General features: G+C 47.8%; 1 protein-coding gene across 3 annotated transcripts in view; it reads right to left on the reverse strand.

The window, feature by feature from the left end:
• EGF (epidermal growth factor) overlaps nt 1-19,429 on the reverse strand; it is a 775,649-nt gene that overhangs the window by 117,656 nt on the left and 638,564 nt on the right. For all 3 annotated transcript variants that reach the window (XM_069630734.1, XM_069630733.1, XM_069630732.1), the window contains one exon: nt 13,030-13,141. In XM_069630734.1, the coding sequence (XP_069486835.1) occupies nt 13,030-13,141 (112 nt within the window). The remainder of the gene's footprint in view (nt 1-13,029; nt 13,142-19,429) is intronic.

The following is a 19,429-nucleotide window of genomic DNA, read 5'->3' on the forward strand; positions in this document are numbered from 1 at the left end:
GCAGCGCTTTGTGAGCATTTACAGATGTAAATGTCACTGCGATGGGCCCAACTACATTAGCTTCGGGTCCCAGGTGTTAGAAAATCCAGGCTACGCCTCTGCAAACAATCCCTGTAAAGAACAATTATCTCTCTTAGGTGCAGCATGTTGGAGAAGACTGAGATCAGGATCTGGGGATGAAGTGGTATAAAAGAGGAAGCAGGCAGAGTAGCAGGTTGAGAGTTTGGAGTATCAGAAACAATGAGAGGAGCAGGAGGAGAAGGTGGAGAAGCAGGAGAGGTTAGATGACGCGAGGAGGCATGCACAAGGAGGCGGTGGGGAGGTAGGCAAGGTTGGAAAATACCAAGGTGCAAGAGGAGAGGAAAAACTAAGAACAGTGGAGGAGGTGGGGTTGAAGAGCGTGAAGGAGAAGTTGGTGGGGAGGAAGTTGCCCACTCATACGAAGCAGGAAAAGGGGTACAATGTCCTTTTATTGCAGGATGTTTTTTAGAGGAGTTTTTTAACACAAATTTATTTATGAAAAAACCCATCAAATTTTTTAGGAGGAGTTAGAAAATGATATATATGGGGTGTAGGTGTTTGAGAATAGATAAAAAAATTAAAGGGAATGGGAGGCTTGTGGGGGACGCCCCCCAAAAATAATTTTTTTTAAATTTGATGGGTTTTTTCATTAAAATATTTGTGGTAGGTGGCCACCAGGGGGCGCACAGGCAATGGCTGCCTGAGTGCGTAGCTCCCGCTGTGACCGGGCTTTGGCAAGGGATTGAGCCCCCTCCAAACCTCCTCGGCGGGCCCACCCCAACGATTTCGCTGGGCGCCCCCCCCCCCCCGAGCTCCTCCTGGGCGAAAGAGCGGCTTCCGAGGCCCCCGGGAGACGGAAGATCGGGACCCGGGCCTCCCCGCACTGGGTGAGGAGCGCGGCCCGGAAGGCCGCGGAGCCGGAGGAGAGGCGGACCCCTCCCGCGGCCTGGCAGGCCCATAGCCCGGCCCGTCCCCCCCCCCTCGACTACCCTTTTCCCCGACCAGGGGTGGGGACCGGGTCTGCGGCGGCCCGAGGACACCGCCGTGGTCCGGGAGACGCGCTCCCGCCTCTCCACGCGCTTCTCCCCGGCCTGGCAAGATATGTCCAGGGGACTCTCCCCGGAACAGAAGACGGCGGGACCCGCCCGGGGTCCGGGGGCCCGGGGCGGGCTCTGGGGACCAGTGCCTTCCCCCCAGCCCACGAGGATAGACCGAGGCTGATGGCGCGGGTCGGGGTGGGAGGCCCCCCCTCCCCCCTGGATCTTCGGACGCGGGCTGCCACAGCCCAACGACAGAAGAAAAGCAGCAGAACCAGAGGAGGCCCGGGGACCGCTCCCCGCGGGCGTGCGGACCCCCGGAGCACGCCGGAGGTACGAGCCACCCCCCCAACACATTAGCACCAACGGACAGGGGGGTCACTTGGGTGTGAGGCCCCCGCCTGTCGAAGGTGGGGCGTGTGCCTGCCCGGGGGTGACCCTCCACCCCCACCCCCACCCCCAGGAGGGGGGAAACAAAAGGAAAGAGGGGAGAGGGGGGGGTAGGAAAAAAAAAAAAGAAGAAGAAAGAAACAAATTAAAAGGACACGGACAAACAGCTAGGCCACCACTGGTCGGGTGCTGGTTCTGGATCGCCCTTCCCCCCCTGCTGATTCAAAGAAATCCACGATACTAGCCCTACGGGCTACAGGGCTCCCGACGTCCCTCCAAGGGGTACCCAGCAAAGGCCCCGATCCCCCACGGGGAGTTTGGATGGGGTGTGAGGCCCCCGCCAGGTGACGGTGGGGCGTGTGCCCACCCCCCCTACAACGTGCAACGTTCTACAACCCCGGCTGGTGACGGCCCGGGACGGGTCTGCCCCAGTGGACGGTCCCTCGGTCTCGGGGGCCCCCCCGCGGACGTCCCCAGGAGAACGGTCTCACCCCCCCGCCAGGGACATTGAGGCCTAGACAGCGGACTACGGGAAGGCACCTGATGAGCTGGCGGGAGTCCCTGCAGGAATATCGCTTCCAGGAGGGCAAAAAAGGCGACAAAGGTACAAGTCGGAAAAGAACCATGGCTCAGTCGGAAGACACAGCCCCCTCCTCCTCAGCCATGGAAAGGGGCTTCGCCTCAATCTTACAAGAAATCAGAGACATGCGCTCTGACATTGCACAGAAGTTTGAAAAAATGGACCAAAGGGTGGAAAATATTGAAGACAGATTGCTCCAGGTCGAGATGCAGCAGACAACCTCGGCACCCCAAGAGATTCAACTCAACATGAGGCTAGAAGCCCTGGAAAAGAGGGACGAGGAGAGAGCCCGCCAGATGGACGATTTCGAAAATAGGGAGAGGAGGAACAACCTCAGGATTTTCGGGGTGCCCGAAATGGAGGGGGAAACGGAGAGGGACGTCACCAGAGCGGTGTGGGACATCATTACTCTCCTGTTTGCGGAGGAGATGACTACAGAGCCTACGTTCGACAGAGTGCACAGGGCGGGGGGCAGAGCTGGGGGCCCCCGTTCGATCTTGGCCCGGTTCCACTACTACTCGGAAAAGACTAAAGTGCTGGAGGAGGCCAGGAAGGCCCGAGAAATCACCTATAATAATGCCCAGATTTCCATATACCAGGACCTCTCCGCATACACATTGGCTAAGCGGAGAATGTGCCGCCCCCTCACGCAGCTGCTAAAGGATAAAGGGATACGCTACAAATGGGGCTATCCCTTCTCCCTGACATTCGAATACATGGGCCAAAGATCGACCCTGATTACGGAAGAAGACATCCGCGGTGCGATCCAGGAATACGTGGTGGACACGAACCCCCGGAGGGGCCCTTTGGGCCCAGGGGGAGGCGGACCCGGCGACCCCGGCCCGTCGAGGGACAGGAGAAAGAGAACCGGGACGCGGAAATTCAGGAAAATGAACACCCCATCTCCAGCAAAGGAAGGCGGTCGGAACGATTCCGAGGACTGAGAACGGACTTGAACTGTTATGATCTAAAATGGCATTCGGAGGAGTCGGAGGTTTACTCTTTAACTGCATCCCCACGAACAGCAAGTACATGGGTTTCATAAAAAGGGATGCAGCCGTGGGAGGGTTGGGGGGGCTAGAGAGGATCAGCTTCATGGGCGATTAGCCTGGCCACAGGCGGCAGGCTGGTGGTTCGGCCAAAAGCCAGTGTTGGCGGAACTATTTGGCTGGACGCTGGGGAGGGGGGAGGGGGGTACACGAAAGTTGAGGGGGTTCAGTTTGGAGTTGGGGTTGGGGGGCAGTTGGGGTTTCGTTTCATGCCCGCCCGCGGGGGAAGGGTGGGGGGAAGAGGGGAGTTCAGAGCACAATTCAAGGAGCATCCGGGAATGACCATTACTGAGTCGTTGACCGTGAGGAAAGATTACTTAGATTATGGCTGAGAGTCTGCCTGCCCTGGGTGTGGGCTCCCTTAATGTTCGGGGCTTAAATTCTCCCACGAAAAGATCCCTGGTTAGTAGGGAGTTCCGAAGAGCCAAGCTCGACATCCTCTTCTTGCAAGAGACCCATTAGCCTCTGGGGAAGGAACCCAAATTGCGGGGTGGTGGGATTGGGGAGGTCTTCAGCGCTTCCCACAAGGGAAAGAAACGAGGAGTGGCTATTCTACTAGCTAGAGGAGTCAACTTCGAAAAAGAAACCATATTGAAAGACCCGGGGGGCCGGTACCTGCTAGTCTGGGGAGCCCTGCAGGGGGCCCCACTCACCCTGGCGGTCATCTACGGTCCAAACAAAGGCCAAGCACAGTTCTGGGAGGAGATGAGGGATAAACTAAAGCTTTTTGTTCACGGCACGGTGGTGGTGGGTGGAGATTTTAATATGGTCCTGGACCCAATCCGGGACAGGAAAAGAACAGGCCCCCAGATCCCCAGGGCAGCGGATGAAATCATGGCCCGAACCTTCCAGAGGGTCAATACGGAATTAGGCTTGGTAGACACGGTCCCAACCCCCAGACCCGAGACCCCCTCCTTTACGTACTATTCAGCAATCCACACATCGTTTTCCAGAATAGATTACATCTTGGTGGACGAATCCTTGTTCTCATCTATATCTGGCTATAGGGTTGAGCCGGTCCCCTGGTCTGACCACGACCTAGTCAGGATTACTATAGCGAGGGAAGGGTTGAGTGACCGCGGGGGGAGATGGAAGTGTAATGACTTTCTACTAAAAGATGAGGTACTAGCTCAGGAGATACTAGAGGCCATCACTGAATTTTTTGAGTTTAATGACAATGGGGAGGTACGACTACCCACCCTTTGGGACGCCTTCAAGGCCACCTTGCGAGGAGTCCTGATCAAAATAGGAGCCCGGGAAAAGAGGGTAAGGGGCGTCCAGGAAAGGTGCCTGAGGGAGAAAATTGCCCAATTTCAACCAGGGGGCTCTCCTGCAGAGCCCTTAGACGGTGACAGGATGGTCGCCCTGGCCGATTACAGGCTCCAGTTGAAGGAACTCCTCCTCCAAAAAACTGAGAGAAGTCTCCAGCTGGTCAGACAGAGGTACTATGAGAAGGGGGACAGGGCGGACAGGATTTTAGCCTGGAAGCTGCGAGAGGTCCAGAGAAGTAAAATGGTGAGAGCAGTTAAAAATGAGGAGGGGAAATTAGGCCATGATGCATCCCACATAGGAGAGGCATTCCGCAGATACTATGAAAAACTATACTCGTCCGAATATAACGGGGATGAGGAGGAAATCGAGGGGTTTCTAGATTCTATACAGATCCCAGCCCTTTCCAGGGAAATGGCGGAGGGGTTGGAGGGCCCGGTGACCGAGGCTGAGGTGGAGCGAGTGATTAGCGGCATGAAGGGGGGTACCTCGCCGGGTGAGGATGGCTACTCAGTATCCTTCTACAAAAGGTTCCGTTTACCCTGGCTCCGTATCTGGTAAAGGTGTTCAACGCAGTGCTGGAGGGAGGGTCTCTCCCGGACTCCATGATGGAGGCGATCATAGTGGTGCTCCCCAAGGACGGTAGGGACCCCTCGGAGTGTGCCTCCTACCGCCCGATTTCTTTGTTGAATACTGACGTGAGGATCCTGGCTAAGGTGATTGGGAGGCGGATAGAGGGGGTCCTGCCGAAACTAGTCCACGGAGACCAAGTGGGTTTCATAGGAGGTCGTCAGGGCTCAGACAACATTCGAAAAACTATAGATTTGATCCACCATGCACAGAGGGCAGATCTTGACGCGAGCGTCCTATCCTTGGACTCTGAAAAGGCGTTCGACAGGGTCGAATGGAGATTCATGGCACTCACCTTCCAGAGAATGGGCTGGGTGGCTGCACTATACAGGGCCCCGAAGGCTAGGGTTCAGGTGAACGGCAGGCTATCGGATCCGTTCTCCCTCTTGCGGGGAACCAGGCAGGGATGCCCGCTTTCCCCCCTAATTTACGTTCTTGCAATGGAGCCCCTGGCCATCGCAGTCAGAGCTCATAGAGATATCAAGGGGATCAAGAGAGGTGAGGTGGAATTTAAGCTATCCCTGTTCGCAGATGATATCCTGGCCTACCTGGTGGACCCGCGGCTCTCGCTCCCCCCCCTCTTGTCTCTGATGGCCACATTTGGGCGCTTCTCGGGGCTCAAAATTAACACATCCAAATCGGTCCTCCTCCCCATGAGAACACTAGACCCGGGTCTGGACTCCCTGGACAGGCTGGAGGGGATAACAGTGGGGAAAATCGCTATCCGATATCTAGGTGTTCTCCTCCCCAGGGACCTTTCCAATCTTGCCCCTATTAATTACGACCCTGTGATGGTGGGGATCAAGGCAGACCTGAGAAGATGGGGCTCCATGATCCTGTCCTGGTACGGCCGCATGACGGCAGTCAAGATGAACATTCTTCCACGGTTGTTCTATCTCTTTACCTCTCTTCCCGCGGTCGTCCCTGACCAGACCTTCAGGGTCCTCCAGAACGCGGTCCGTGAGTTTATATGGCAGGGTAGGACACCGAGAACCGCAAAAACTGTCCTGACTTTACCTAGGGAGGAGGGAGGGTTTGGGTTGCCAGATTTCCAACTTTACTATCGCGCCGCCCAGTTATGTGTCCTCCTGGAGCATATGAAAGAGGGGCTGGGCACATACTGGTCCTATCTGGAGGAAATGGATACCCATCCACTAAAGGTTCGTGACCTTCTATGGGCCCGCAAAAATTTATCCCGAACAGACTAAAGTCCCACCCGACATTAGGCGTTCTCTGGGCAATCTGGCAGGAGGGCCCCCAGACAGCACACTTAACGTCATGGCCATCCCCGATGTCCTCTCTATGGAGCCAACCCCTCAAACTGGGCAGTAGGGGGTTCACCTGTGCACAGTCCTGGTCCGACTCAGGGATGGAATGGGCAGGGCAGATGTTCAGGGAGGGAGAATTCCTAACATACGAGGAATTGAGGGATGCTCTTGGTCAGGGATCACTATCCATCTTTGAATATCTCCGCTTGAAGGGCATCCTATGTGACCAGGCCTGGGGCCAAGACTTGAAGAGACAACTGACCCCCTTTGAGAAGTTTCTTGATACAGCGTCTTCCAGGAAGGGGGCGGTTTCAGGGATGTATAAAATTTTGAACACTGTCAATTTGGGGGAGAGGAGGCGGTTCCGCTCTTTTTGGAACGAGTTGGCAGGGGAAGAGATCTCGGAGGACGCCTGGTCCAGGATATTTAAAATAGCCTTCCACGGGAATTTATTTACCGCGGATATGGAACATAATTTTAAAATCCTCCAGGGATGGCACAGAGACCCTGCAAAGTTGTCAAAAATGTTCCCAGGTGTATCCCCAGCATGCCCAAGGGGTTGCAACCAGGTTGGTTCGAGGGCACACATTTGGTGGCACTGCCCGAAGGTACAGGCATATTGGGAGGAGGTAAGGGGCTAGATCGCTGAAATCTCGGAGGAAGTGCTCCCCCAGAACCCTCTGACTATGCTGCTGGGCCTCCCCCCAGAGGACACGGACACATTGAGGTACCCTAGAATGTGGGAAACAATGCTACGAGCGGGAAGGGTTGCCCTCGCCCAAAAGTGGAAGAGCCCAGAAACTCCTTCCAAGGTGGAATGGCTACAGAAGGTCAAAAACATGTTCTTGATGGACAAACTGACGGCAATGGTGAACAATGACTCGGCCTCCTTTCAAGCGAACTGGTACGGGGTGCAACAGATTTGGGGATGGGATGTCCATTGATCCGCAACGTGGAATTGGGAATGGTGTGGGTGCCCAGGGCCCGGGAACCGGCAGACGGAAAACGGCCAAACTAGAAGTCAACGCTCATGCTCGCTTCCAAGCTCCAGACTAAGAAAGCTTGTTTCTCAAAGCCCCGATGTGGGGGATTTTTTGTTAGGGGGGTGGGATTGCATTGGGGTGGTGGGGGTGGGAGGGCGGAGGCCCTCGGGCCTGTCACTTGATTTCATGTGAATACGTTTGGTGTCCCAAAGTTTGTTTAAGAAAATGATAATAAAACCAAAGTTTAAAAAATATATATATATATTTGTGGTAAAAAACCGGCGAAAAAACATCCCTCGATGAAATGATATGGAACCGCGGATGCCAAAGAAGGTTTTATGTATTGCGTCCCTCATGTTCTTCAGATGAGCTACAGGTTTTCAGTCTGTTGGCAACAGGAGAGTGAGTTACGCATTGACAGGAAGTATGAGCTTGCCCATGCATCGCCTCAGGATTTCTCCTGCTTTTAGTCTGCGTCACTCCCGTGGTTAAAGGCCATGTTAAGCAAGGCTTGGAAGCATCTGTGGGAAAATCCAGTGGACATAACTCGCACACATCCCCAAAAGGATAACGGTTCCTACTATACATGGGTTATTATGGACAATCTCAAAAAGGGCAATGGTTATTCACTGTTTGATGATTCCATGTGACAGCGAGACATGAGTTTCATTTAGAACCATATTTGTCATCACTGGAAACCTTGCCACAACTGATACTATAAATAAAGCTCTGTTTGGGAATACTTCCGGTTGCAAACTACGCTAAGTGGACTCTTAACTCTAGCACAATATGTATATTAGGCAGCATCTTGTGAAGACATGAAGCCCTTTTTTACTTGGGTGCTCTGTGCCAGTAACGCTCCGAACAGGGGCTGCTATTGCCCGTATTTAGGAGAGCTCACTGTTAAACACTGTGGAAGAGGCGCAGGAGCTGTGTACAGATATCACCAAGAAAGATGTATTTGTTGGCATAGTTTTTTTACTTCCGGCAGCATGGAAAATTAGCAATTCATTGCTTGCTCTAAAATAGCAATTCTAAAAAGGAAAAACGATCTTTTAAAGTTACGAATTTTAAAATTGACAATGGTTTTACGCGATAGGGTGTATCAATCCCGGGAGGATAGCTCAGCAGCAACGGGTTCGCCTTGGACGCAAAACGACACAAAGCAACACGGGTTCGATCCCAGCGTTGCACTTAGAAACCTCTGGGCAACTTAGACACAAAAAATACATTTATGCAACAAAAAAAAAACGATTCCTGTAACAGCGCCTCGGTGCCTGCTTTAAAAATGCAAAAATAAAGATAAATAAATAAAACCCAAAACCGGTGATCACGGGTCCTACCATTATTCAATGGAATGTAAACTTGTCACTCAGTATAAACCTGCTCATTCATGTGTACATTGTATTGATATGACATCTGATTCACTGTGTATGTTAATTTCTTCTTATGTTGCTTTCGTTGATTTTCTTTCGAATACAGCTTTTAATACTGTTTTTAGGAATGCCACCTGGGCATGACCTCGGGTAGCCACTAGCAGTCTTCATACATATCAGCAGGCGTCCCCCAACCAGGCAGCCAAGCGAATTTGCTCACCTTTGTTTTTAACCTTTAATGCAATGCCCCAGCTGAAACCAAGTCACAAAACAGAGTGCCCTGGCATCTTCAAGCCCAAGGAGCTCTAAAAATACAAAGTGCGCATCTGCACAGAAATGGGGCAACTCCAAAACGGGCTCCCAGAAGCCGGAGACCCGAGGCACACGTGCTGGCGGTCCCCATTAATACAATTTACACAAGTTGAAGCACAGCCGTGTTAGGGAGAATTCTCATCTATGGCTAATTTCCCTCACCTAGTGAGTCCCCCAGCAGCTTTGCTGGACTTCTGGAGTTTATTTTTTTTTACTTGGTAAGAGTGAGAGATTATTCCCACTATTACCTGTGTTTTGCTATGTGTTTCTATCTGTTTTTGTGATTGTGGACTCTGAAGTACACCACTTCAGTAGCCCCCTTCTTTTTGTGTGTCACACAGCACCTTCAGTGCCGTGGCACAGGGTTGTCTTTAAGACTTCCCTCGACTCCATTTCTGAGGCGACTACTGTCCTCCAGAAAAGGGTAAAGTTACCATTAACTTTACTTAGTCAATCTACCACAGATCCAGTACACCCCATCTTCCATGGAGTACTGGAAAGGGTTAATTTGTATCCCTTTTTATCTGTACCTCCTAGAGCATTGTTTCGCTCTTTTAACATTTAGACTTGGCTGGTGGCAGTGGTATCTACCCTAACTTTTCTACCGCGATTATATTAGATAAACGCTGGACTGTTCTTGGCTATTATATTAGCCTCGAACATAAACCCGGTGGACCAAATCATCTTTCTTTTGGCTCCGGTTGGGTTTATTCACCATCTCTTTTTGTTAAAGTCCTTCTTGTGTTTTACTTTGCGTGGCAAACTAGGTTCGCCTTCTTTGTTCACCGTCTTTTGGCGGGCTTTCTGTTCAGAAGCCCTCCACCAGGCGCCTGGGTGTCTAGGTGGGCTGAATGTGAGGGAGGGGTGTAGTCACCCCCTGCACAGGGTATCCTAGGAAACCCAAGTCGCACTTTGTCATGATTGGCCAGGGTAGTTGTCCGGGCTAGACAACTCCCCTGCTGGGTGATTGACATCCAGGCTCTGTGAATGGTTTTTTTTCGCATAAAAGGCAGGTCTCTTGGGCTAGAAGTCAGAGAGTCACCACTGGAACTACAAGGAACTGAAGAGAAGTGGAGAGAACGACGGCTGCTGCAACTACCCCGTCCCGGTGAAGCCCTGCTGCAGTCCCAAGCTATCTTCCCTTCAACGACTTAGAGAAGATCCAGTCTGGAGTCTTCTTCCCTTGAGCTTGGTGGGGATAACCAGCTCATCTTCTACAGCCAGAGGATCCTCTTCCTTGGTCGAAATCACTGCACACTGCTGTAGTGGTCCGGATAGCCACTTGAAGAGCCTCTCCTGTTTTTTAAGGAGTGCACCTTTTATTCCTTGTCGCTGCTGCCGGCTTCATCCCTGTGTGGTGCAGACCCCCTTTGGACGTCCTCCTTCACAACAAAGCTCCAGGAGTCGTGGGTCTGCGGGAAACCAACAGGAACAACTGCCAGAGCACCAGCTGCACCACTGGAACAAGGTACTGTGTTCTTTTGAGGAAACTGGGTGAATCCCTTTTTCTTCATTTCCAAGGCTTGCCCTTGTCTTCCCTCCTTCTTATAACTTTTGCTTCCAAACATTGACAATATCCAAGTACTGTTGGCTACGTCGAATCTTGAACTGTCTGACAGTGTGATCTTCGGCAACTGGCCCCGGTGTCTTTCGACCCTGCCTCTGGCCCTTTGACTTTTGAACTCCTGTCTCTGAGTGTTTCTTGATTCTGCCTGCCTAACCAAAATATTGCCTGTGATTTTTACCTCCAACTCCCTCTGGGTATCTCAAGTGCTAAGTGTGTTTTTGCCCCAGTAGCATTTCATGTCACGGATACGCGTTTGTTTAGTAGACCGAACTGTCAAAAAGTTATCGCAATTGTATTCGCGGCAACGTGTTTTTGTGCCCAACACCGGTTCATTCCAACACAGGATCCTTACCTTGGACTTTCTGTACAAAGTGAATTGGTTAGTTGTAGTATATTTAACGTGTGGTTTTTATTGAAGTTTCATAGAAGTGTTGTGTTTATAACAAATGTTTTAAAAATAAATGTACTTATATGTTTATACCTGAAACCTTGAGTCAGTGTTTGCTTGAGTCACAGTAATTGTGGTCCCTTTGTGTAATCTCTGCTACTGCTCATATACTCTTGAGATAATCCTGGCTGCTCCGCCACTGCTACCACTCTGACATAGTAGTACAGGCTTGTACCAAAGGTAAAACTTGTATTGCCACCTGTGGTCTTAATTGTGTGTAGTGGTCCATAAGGGCACTGCACAGGATTCTGCCTAACAAGCCGTTGAAGGGATCTCCAGTCCCAACTTGCTGAAAAAAGAGGGTTAATGGTTAGAGCCATTCACAATGGAGGTCCCATGCATGATGTGTCAACGCATGTGCCCTGCTTTGCCTGTAAAGTTGAGTGCTGCTGCGGATCAAGCTCCAGTCCTGTCCCTTTCCCAGGTACCACATTCCCCTTAAGTATGAAGAAAAGGGGACCAAGCCTAAGAGTACCCCCCTACCCCAACCAACCCAACTCCTGCATGTCCCTAAGGCACCAAGATAAAAATGAAAACAGCACAAGTCTCGCAACATAAGATCCACAACATTACATAACCCACCGACTCCCAGTCTTTTACAACCCGAGCTTTGAGGTTGCACTGCTACTTGGAAATCACTATATTTAAAGCAATCATCAATAATACACATATAATACATGGCAGCCTGCAATATCTGTATAACAGCCTGGAAATAATGTTACAGGCTAACTGTGACATCAAAACTGACCTGTAATAGCAAAATGACATCACAACCGCTCTGTAATCAGTTATTCTGCTTCCTTTGTGATATCACAATTTCTGCTGCGTGAGCCAGCAGAGGGAATTCCAGCTGTCACTGCAGCACCTAATTAAAGCCACGAAAGACTTTTCAAATTCCTCGCTTGCAGAATAGTTTTCTATTTCACTTTACATCCATTAGTTGACAAGGAACTGTTTATGGTAGAATGTTTAATTTGTGCACTGCTGGAGTTAATACTTATTTTAAAGCACAACATGAAACCTTTTTGATGCATTTTATTACATTGCTTGAATTATTTTTCCACAACAGATTAGCAGCTGCAATTTATCTTTTTTTAAATACAAGCACATTCAATATTGATTATATGGATCAGCAAATGGAAGATCTCTTGCATTATATCACGCGAGAGACCAGATATTAAGGGGAATGACTGTGTGTGGCCATGTATTATAAGGAATAAAACACCCCCTGCCATGCATAAAAAGGATATTGAAAGTCCCCTTGGAGTTCTGTGACTTTATAAATGAGCGAGGTCATCAAAAACGTACTGTAGTGGGTACATGATCCCATATATTGTATATTTGTCAGTATAAACCGTTCAGAATTGCTGCTTGAGGTAATTTCCGAGGGCATAGGGGTGAGAGTTTAGGCATACTGTCCTGTGGACTTATCGGGTTAGACTATACCTGGCTGCATGCAGCCTTCAAAAATTGCCAAGCCTTATTTTTCCGCCGAACATTTGAATCATATGTGAAAATATTTTCGTGACCCCCACGAGCCCTGAATATAATCTCATACAAAATATCATGGTTATATCTCTCCCATCCCACTTCCACAAAATGGCTTCCAGGCTGACAGGCCCGTTATGCTATTCGGTGTTTACACAGTGATTCTTGAGAAAACCAGGTTCAACTTCAACGTCCCTGGTATTTGCCAAGCATCCTTCAGCTGATAAGACAGTTACTCATATGTCTGTCACTCACTGGCCCGCCTGCAGAACCGCTCCAGGAGATTGCTGTAAAAATAACCCATGGGGTGACACCCCGCGTCATGGCATCGCCATTTCCTTAATTTAGACCACAGGCCTGCAACTGTCCTGCACCACAAGCTAACAATAACACTGGCTAAAGGCCGCACTGCAGCCTGGCAGCTGTGAACTCTGTGGGATAACAATGAGGTGAGGGGAACGGAGGGTCACAGCAGAGCGCGGCACGGCCCTGGCGGTTATTTAATAGATGGAAGATGTGAATTATGCGATTGGTAATCTCGAGCGGCTCCCTCATACTCTTTGATCCCGGGCGGTCACTTTTCAGGCAGTTTCCTAGGCGTGGTGACTTACCCGGGGCTTGGTAGTGGCCGCTGGCTCGGTCTGGCTGTCGGCGCCACTCCTGCTCTCGCCTCTTGCTGTACAACCTGTCGCACAGAGACCTTTCTTGCGCGTTTTCTTAGTTCTGAAAGAAATGACGGACATAAGGATACCATTGAAAAGTGCCCAGTGACTGCATTGCCGTCTCTAAAATGGACGACGGGTCAGGCTTTTGTTGTTCGTGAGGAACGTTCTACGTGGAAAGATTCACTGACAGAAAATACACCTGCAAATGGCAAACAGAGCATTGTTTTTCACCAGTAAAAGAAAACAGATAATTCTGTCATTTTTGCAAGCGATATGTAATTAAACATTTATTTCGACCATACACTTTTAGAATTCAATAAACTGTACAACTGTTTAATACATGCTAATAAAAGTCACTTCCTCAGTGCTTTCAGAATATCATAATTGCTTACAGGAAAGAAATGGTCATCACTAATTGTGATTACAGGGCTCAAGTCGAGGGTACACGCGGGGGCGGGGGGGGGGGGGCGGAGTCCACACAGTTTTTCAGAGGGCGCACTCACCCTCACCCTCCCCCAGCTAAAATGAGAAACATTGTATGTCCTCTTTGAATTTATGAATTAAAGCCGACCTCTGGGAAAGGATCGTCAGGTTTTCAGGCCCTGGACATTTCAGTAATGCACTATATATAACCTAATGAAAAATAATAAACAATTAAAGGTGACATGTCCCTTTTCGGTACTGCAAATTCCAGGGAAAACATTTGAATTGGTTCTTGGAGTTTAAAACACGCACGCCTTTTAAGGTTTTCAAAAACACTATTAGAAGAAAATATCCTCTCTCGGTTTTGTGTGTGTGTGTTGATTTTATGAAAGGCAAATGCCATTCATCCTGTGCAATTTTGGTGGTTATGCAAAGCCAATTTAATGCAACGGGCATATTTCACCTTGATATGCTAATTTCTGGTGACATCACACCCCATTGCGTTTGTTGATGAGTCCCCCCACTTTAATTTTTAGGACTGGACCCCTGCTCTTGTGAACTGATATTTCAACATTCCACCTGCTTGAAAATGTCTTGCAAAAGGTTAAGCAAGCATTGCCCTCTGTCTAGGGTAAATCTGTCAATGTCCCCTTTCTCTCTTCCACTGGGAGCAAATCAGCCTGCTCCACAGACTCACACACCTGCCCGTGCTAGTAAGAGTTGAAAAACATTCTGAGGATGAAGCCGCCCATATCATGTTTTACTATGTTCAGCTTGAGGTCTGCTCATCTGAAAATAATAATAATAAAAAAGTCTTACTTCACCTGTCCTACTGCCCTGCAAAATCTGTGCATCGCAGTGGGGAAGATTAAAGGGACCTTCATGTTCTGGCAGGCTTTCATCCCTAGTAAGACCCTCAAGTGTGAACCCTGAAAGTTCAAGGGTTCAAAGGGACCCCCGAATTAAACAACATTTTGTTGGTTGAGTTTAAAACATATATATAGTTAAACACGTATCAAAAATGCTGGTGAGTGTGTCATCTGTGCTTTTCTAGTATATAACACTGTGTATATTGAACATGCCCTTCTACCATTACCAATATATCAAATAATAACCAGAAATGGTTTGTCTGTGAAACAAAGAGGTGCCCTGTGCTTATCCAAAGACTTTCTGACACAACACACGAGCAGTATTCATAGGGCCAGCAATTGGCATGCAGGTAAATATTATCTTTCACTACTAGGATCCATCATTCCAGGAGCATGGGGGCTTCATCATGAGAAGTCTGTCTTGTGAAATCACACAATAAATCAATTCAATAAAATACACTTTCATCCAATTTGTGTTTCTACACTGTAAACTCTTAACTTAATTCGACTCTAAGACCTCCAAGGCCCGGCCATCCTACCACTTCTAATTTCTGTGTGAGGTCCGATCCGCCACTGATGTGGCTTTTCTCTTCACGGTGGAACCGCGTTGCTCCCTTGATCTTTTGCCCTTGATGTCCCTGGCAATCTGGATTCCAGCGGCATCCTCCTGCAGAGCCTGTGATCTTCAAAAGATGACCCCCAATATCCCAACCATTATAGAAGCACCTGCTCGAAAACGTCATGCATCTTGGCCCAGTAGGCACACCGTGTGCCCCATACTGAGGCCAGTCCCTTATTTAGATATACATCCAATGAAACTCTCAGTCTCCCTTGGAGGCCTCTGTGAGTTGGCACCAGAGGCGTTGCTAGGCGGGGGCTGAGGGGCTATAGCCCTGGGTCTTTTGGTTGTAGCCCCAAATAGAAGCTCAGGTGCTCCAACCAAAATGCTAGCTAGCCCTACATATTAGCTTAGCCCCTAATCTTTTCCAGACCTAGCAACACCCTGGTTGGCACGTACCATGAAAACTGTTTTCTGCTGATTTCTCGCAATGTTCTTTTAGATTTAATGACCAGTGTTTTAGGGAGAACATTCCTAAGATGTTCATCAGTAGTGTTGCCTGGACCTTGAGTTGTTTACACGTTTATCCGTATAGCAAATTGTACTTGATTTTTTCACCCACCCTGAACATCTGAGAGAGGTATTCCTTTGAACCCAGCCAGACCTACCATATAGGGAGCTGTATGGTACGTGTGTGAGCCTGTCTTTATACTAGGCTTGGACAAAGTTATTTGGTACAACCTAGAATCATTCAAACTTTGGGTGATTCCACCAGGTCAAACTTGAATCAACCTTTTTAAGAAGTTTGACTATAAAGGGTCACATATGGTCGAAGTTTGTTTTCAGTCTCATTGAGCTTTCAGCGAGGCAGGAAGTTGTATCTGGAGGCATGCTGAGGAAATGTAGGGAACGGATAATAAAGTGTAGGGACCACCGAGTCGTTGAGCAAGAAGAAGAGTGGAGAGTGAATGGAGACTGAGAGAGTTAGATTTAGGGGAAGTTTTGTTTGCACTGTATGACACATTCAGTGGTTTGTAATAGTTGAACAACACAAATGTGATCTGGTGAGTCAAGAGTCTGCAACCATTTGTAACATCTGAAACCAAGCTACTGTTACCTTGCTTATTTAGCCTGCACGCCCTTCGTACCTCAATCTGGACCCAACTGGGGGGAGCGTGGGAGCGGGAGGTGACTTGGCAATCATTCCAATGCTATGCTTCTATAGTACCTATTGCTCCCCTGCTTACCTGGCATGGTCGCACAGGCCTAACATGCCTTACTATGGACCTTGCGATGGGGTTATGTCTTGATAAACCTACCTAATGTTGGTAGTGTACCTACTATTCCCTGTTTACCTGGCCTGGGACACCCAACATGCCTTATTTTGACCGAGCTAGGGGGTATGTCTCTTTAACACTCCAAGGTTTTTGGCGATCATTGTTTCGCCCACATTGTATACTACTGTAACTGTAGCTAGCGCCTAGGTGCCTTAGGGTTTTGTGTGCTGCTATAAATGCTAAAATAAAATAAATAGAAGGCGTTGCTGAGAGTGAGAGTAGCTTGGCTATCAATGACAAACATAGACATGTGACTTCGAATTTTGAGTTACACCTATAGAAGTCTGGAGCAAATACCAGTGATTGTTGGAGGCCATAGAAAATACCAGGCATTCTGCGCACTTAAGTGACAGTAAGTGGCAAGACATAATGCTCTGCAGATACCAGAAGTTGTGAGGCTAAGCACTACCACCCTAAGGCAGCGGCTGAATCCTCTATAGTTTAGTATTTAATTTAACAAAATGCACAGTTTGAAAAGATTCTTGAATGCTATTACAAAGGGCAGGGTAGAATTTACCAGCACGGCATGGGACGTAATAATTAGAAGTTGGCAGAGCTTCCAGCCACGGACTGTGATCCATATCATAGTGTTTTGTTACTTAAACCGATTTGCTATAATACAATTTGACTTTCCTTCAGGTAATCATTGAAGATAACAATAAGACATGAACACATTGAAAGTCTGATATTAAAAAGTTGTTGATCTGTAAGTTACAGTCACTTCTGGTCTGGATACCACATTAGTCAAATGCGGCAATCATAACGGGTTCTTCTCTACTCTCAAGCAGCCAAATGGGCTACTGAATATTACTTTCATCAGGTGCGTGCACTTACATGTAACTAGCCACCGCTGTATTTAGTATATATATAGCAAGTACCTATAGATAATGCAACCATAGATACGTTCTAATATTTATATTGCAGTAAACATCTACTTTCATCTAAAGTCCCGGCTCTAAAAGATGCTTTTGCTCTATTGAACTCAGGAGATATACCAAGTATTGTTAACTAGACAATGTTTCAGCAAATATGTACACCCTCTCTAAGGTAACATGGTTATCTTTTCCCATGGGATTGCGTTGCACTGCCTTTTTATTAAACCTCCTAGAATTAGTAAATGCATATTTATGAAACTCTTGTGATTCATTTCTTTTGTTCAGTTGGAAAAAAATATCCCTTTGCAGTGGCTTTAGTTCAATCATTGGTTACTTCCAATATAACCATTGCCAGTGGCGGCACTGTTGATTCCCATTTCCCCCCCTTATTTTATCTTATCTTTTTTAGAAACTCAGCGCCACATGTTCCGGCTTTGTAGCATCACCCTAAACTATGGCAATGTCATTCCATCATGCACACATAAAACACGGGCATGTACAAAAAACACCCTCACAATTCATGGAACGTGAATGTATTGATCATTTTTTAAAGCCGCAAAATCCTTCCCAGTGTTAGCCAAAAAGCTACGATAATACATGTATCACTGCCCATCATTAATTATCCAGAACTTGAGAACGAGCACAGGCTTGTTTCAAATCATATTTCCTTAGTAAACTGCCAGACATCCAACCACCCAAGACCATTGCCCAACAGGAATGGGGAGACTCATTTTGCAGGCCTCGAAACTAAAAGGAAATCTTTTATGAGCTTTCACTTTAAGACAGATTCACTAGCTAACAGTACGAGGACGCTCACGAAAATGCTGCTGTATGCCAACAGGATGTTCTTTACCAATCAGTTATGTACAAGACGAATTCTGCCCTTGCAATGTAATGTGACTGGGTGCTTTTCCGCCCTCTGCCACCAACGTGGCCCGGGATAGCCACAAAGCAACGGGCCAGCCAATAACACAGACTCCCCCCCCCTACCAGCACTGTCTTGAATGTTCAAAAACCTCCCTAGCAGACCATGGAAAGGCAATCCATCTCCTAGATTCCCAAAGGGAAAGACTGGCATCCTTGCACCAATGCGAAATCACTCTAACCGGCCCAAAACACTCTTCCTTCCCAGAAACTGTATTGAAACCCTTGTTCCTTGTTTCCATGTTCTATATAATTTCTATATAATATATATTATTAGTCTAACCCCTTCTGCTTCTGTCCCTCAGACTGCTACCTGTACTGAATTCTGACTTACCCTGTTATCTCCAGGCATCTAGGGCTGAGCCCCTATGTTAGTACTTCAAATAGCACACATGAACCTACTTGCCCATCACTCTACTTCAGATTCTCATTTTTTTTTCTTTAGGGTCAATTCACCTGCGGCAGGTAGTCTGCATTTCACATATAATTCTCCTACAGTTCACTGATGACTTCATAACCGGGTTAGTGGTGCAGATACTTGATATGGTGTCAATAGTTTTTGTTCGAGCAAAATATACATTGGTTGTTTTTCAGAAAATGTACTTTTATTTACACTCTAGGTAGTCAGATGTATTTTTTTCCCAAACAAGGATTCCCAAAAGAGCTGAAATACGGCTTCAGAATATCCATAAAACATTATCGAATGACAACAGGTATTTTCCTCCTATTTAAGAAAACATGTGTCTGTTGTTTGGAGAAGATAATATTAATTGTTATACTATTTAAATTATTCAGAATTTATGTTCAAATGTTTCTTAATATTTTTTGAATTTTTCGAATATCAAATACGATAATAGTTTTGCATGTATTGCTATTAAACAACATGAATTTTGTTTATGACTTTTTGATGAAATTCTACATACAATTAAAATTATTTCGTTTATTCACTTTAAAAGGAGCAACACTTCTACAGGCTGTACATCTTTATTCATAAACTAATCAGAGAACTAGCTCAAATGATGTAATGCTGACCAGCCACAGTACGAAGCAGTTCCTGGTCAGTTTTGTTCAGAAACCAGTTGTATCTGATTGTGCTGCTCTCCGGAGTCTTCATTTGTGTTCGCATTGAAAGACAGGCTCCCATTTTGTTTTCATAAAGTGAATGTGAAATTGATACACCCTTTGATGTGCAACCCACCATTTCCATGTGTAAGCGTCACATGTTCCATGAGAAAAAACCTGACCAGCTTGTGCTTCACACTAGTTGCAGCTCGGAGGAGCAGCAAATCCCGGAGAGCAACTTGTGCAAGACGTACGCTTGAGTGATTTTTTGGGGGGAAGTAGCAGAGATTCCGGGAG

This window comes from Ambystoma mexicanum, chromosome 6q (genome assembly GCF_040938575.1).
Source record: "Ambystoma mexicanum isolate Mex_15411 chromosome 6q, UKY_AmexF1_1, whole genome shotgun sequence".
Classification (NCBI taxonomy): domain Eukaryota; kingdom Metazoa; phylum Chordata; class Amphibia; order Caudata; family Ambystomatidae; genus Ambystoma; species Ambystoma mexicanum.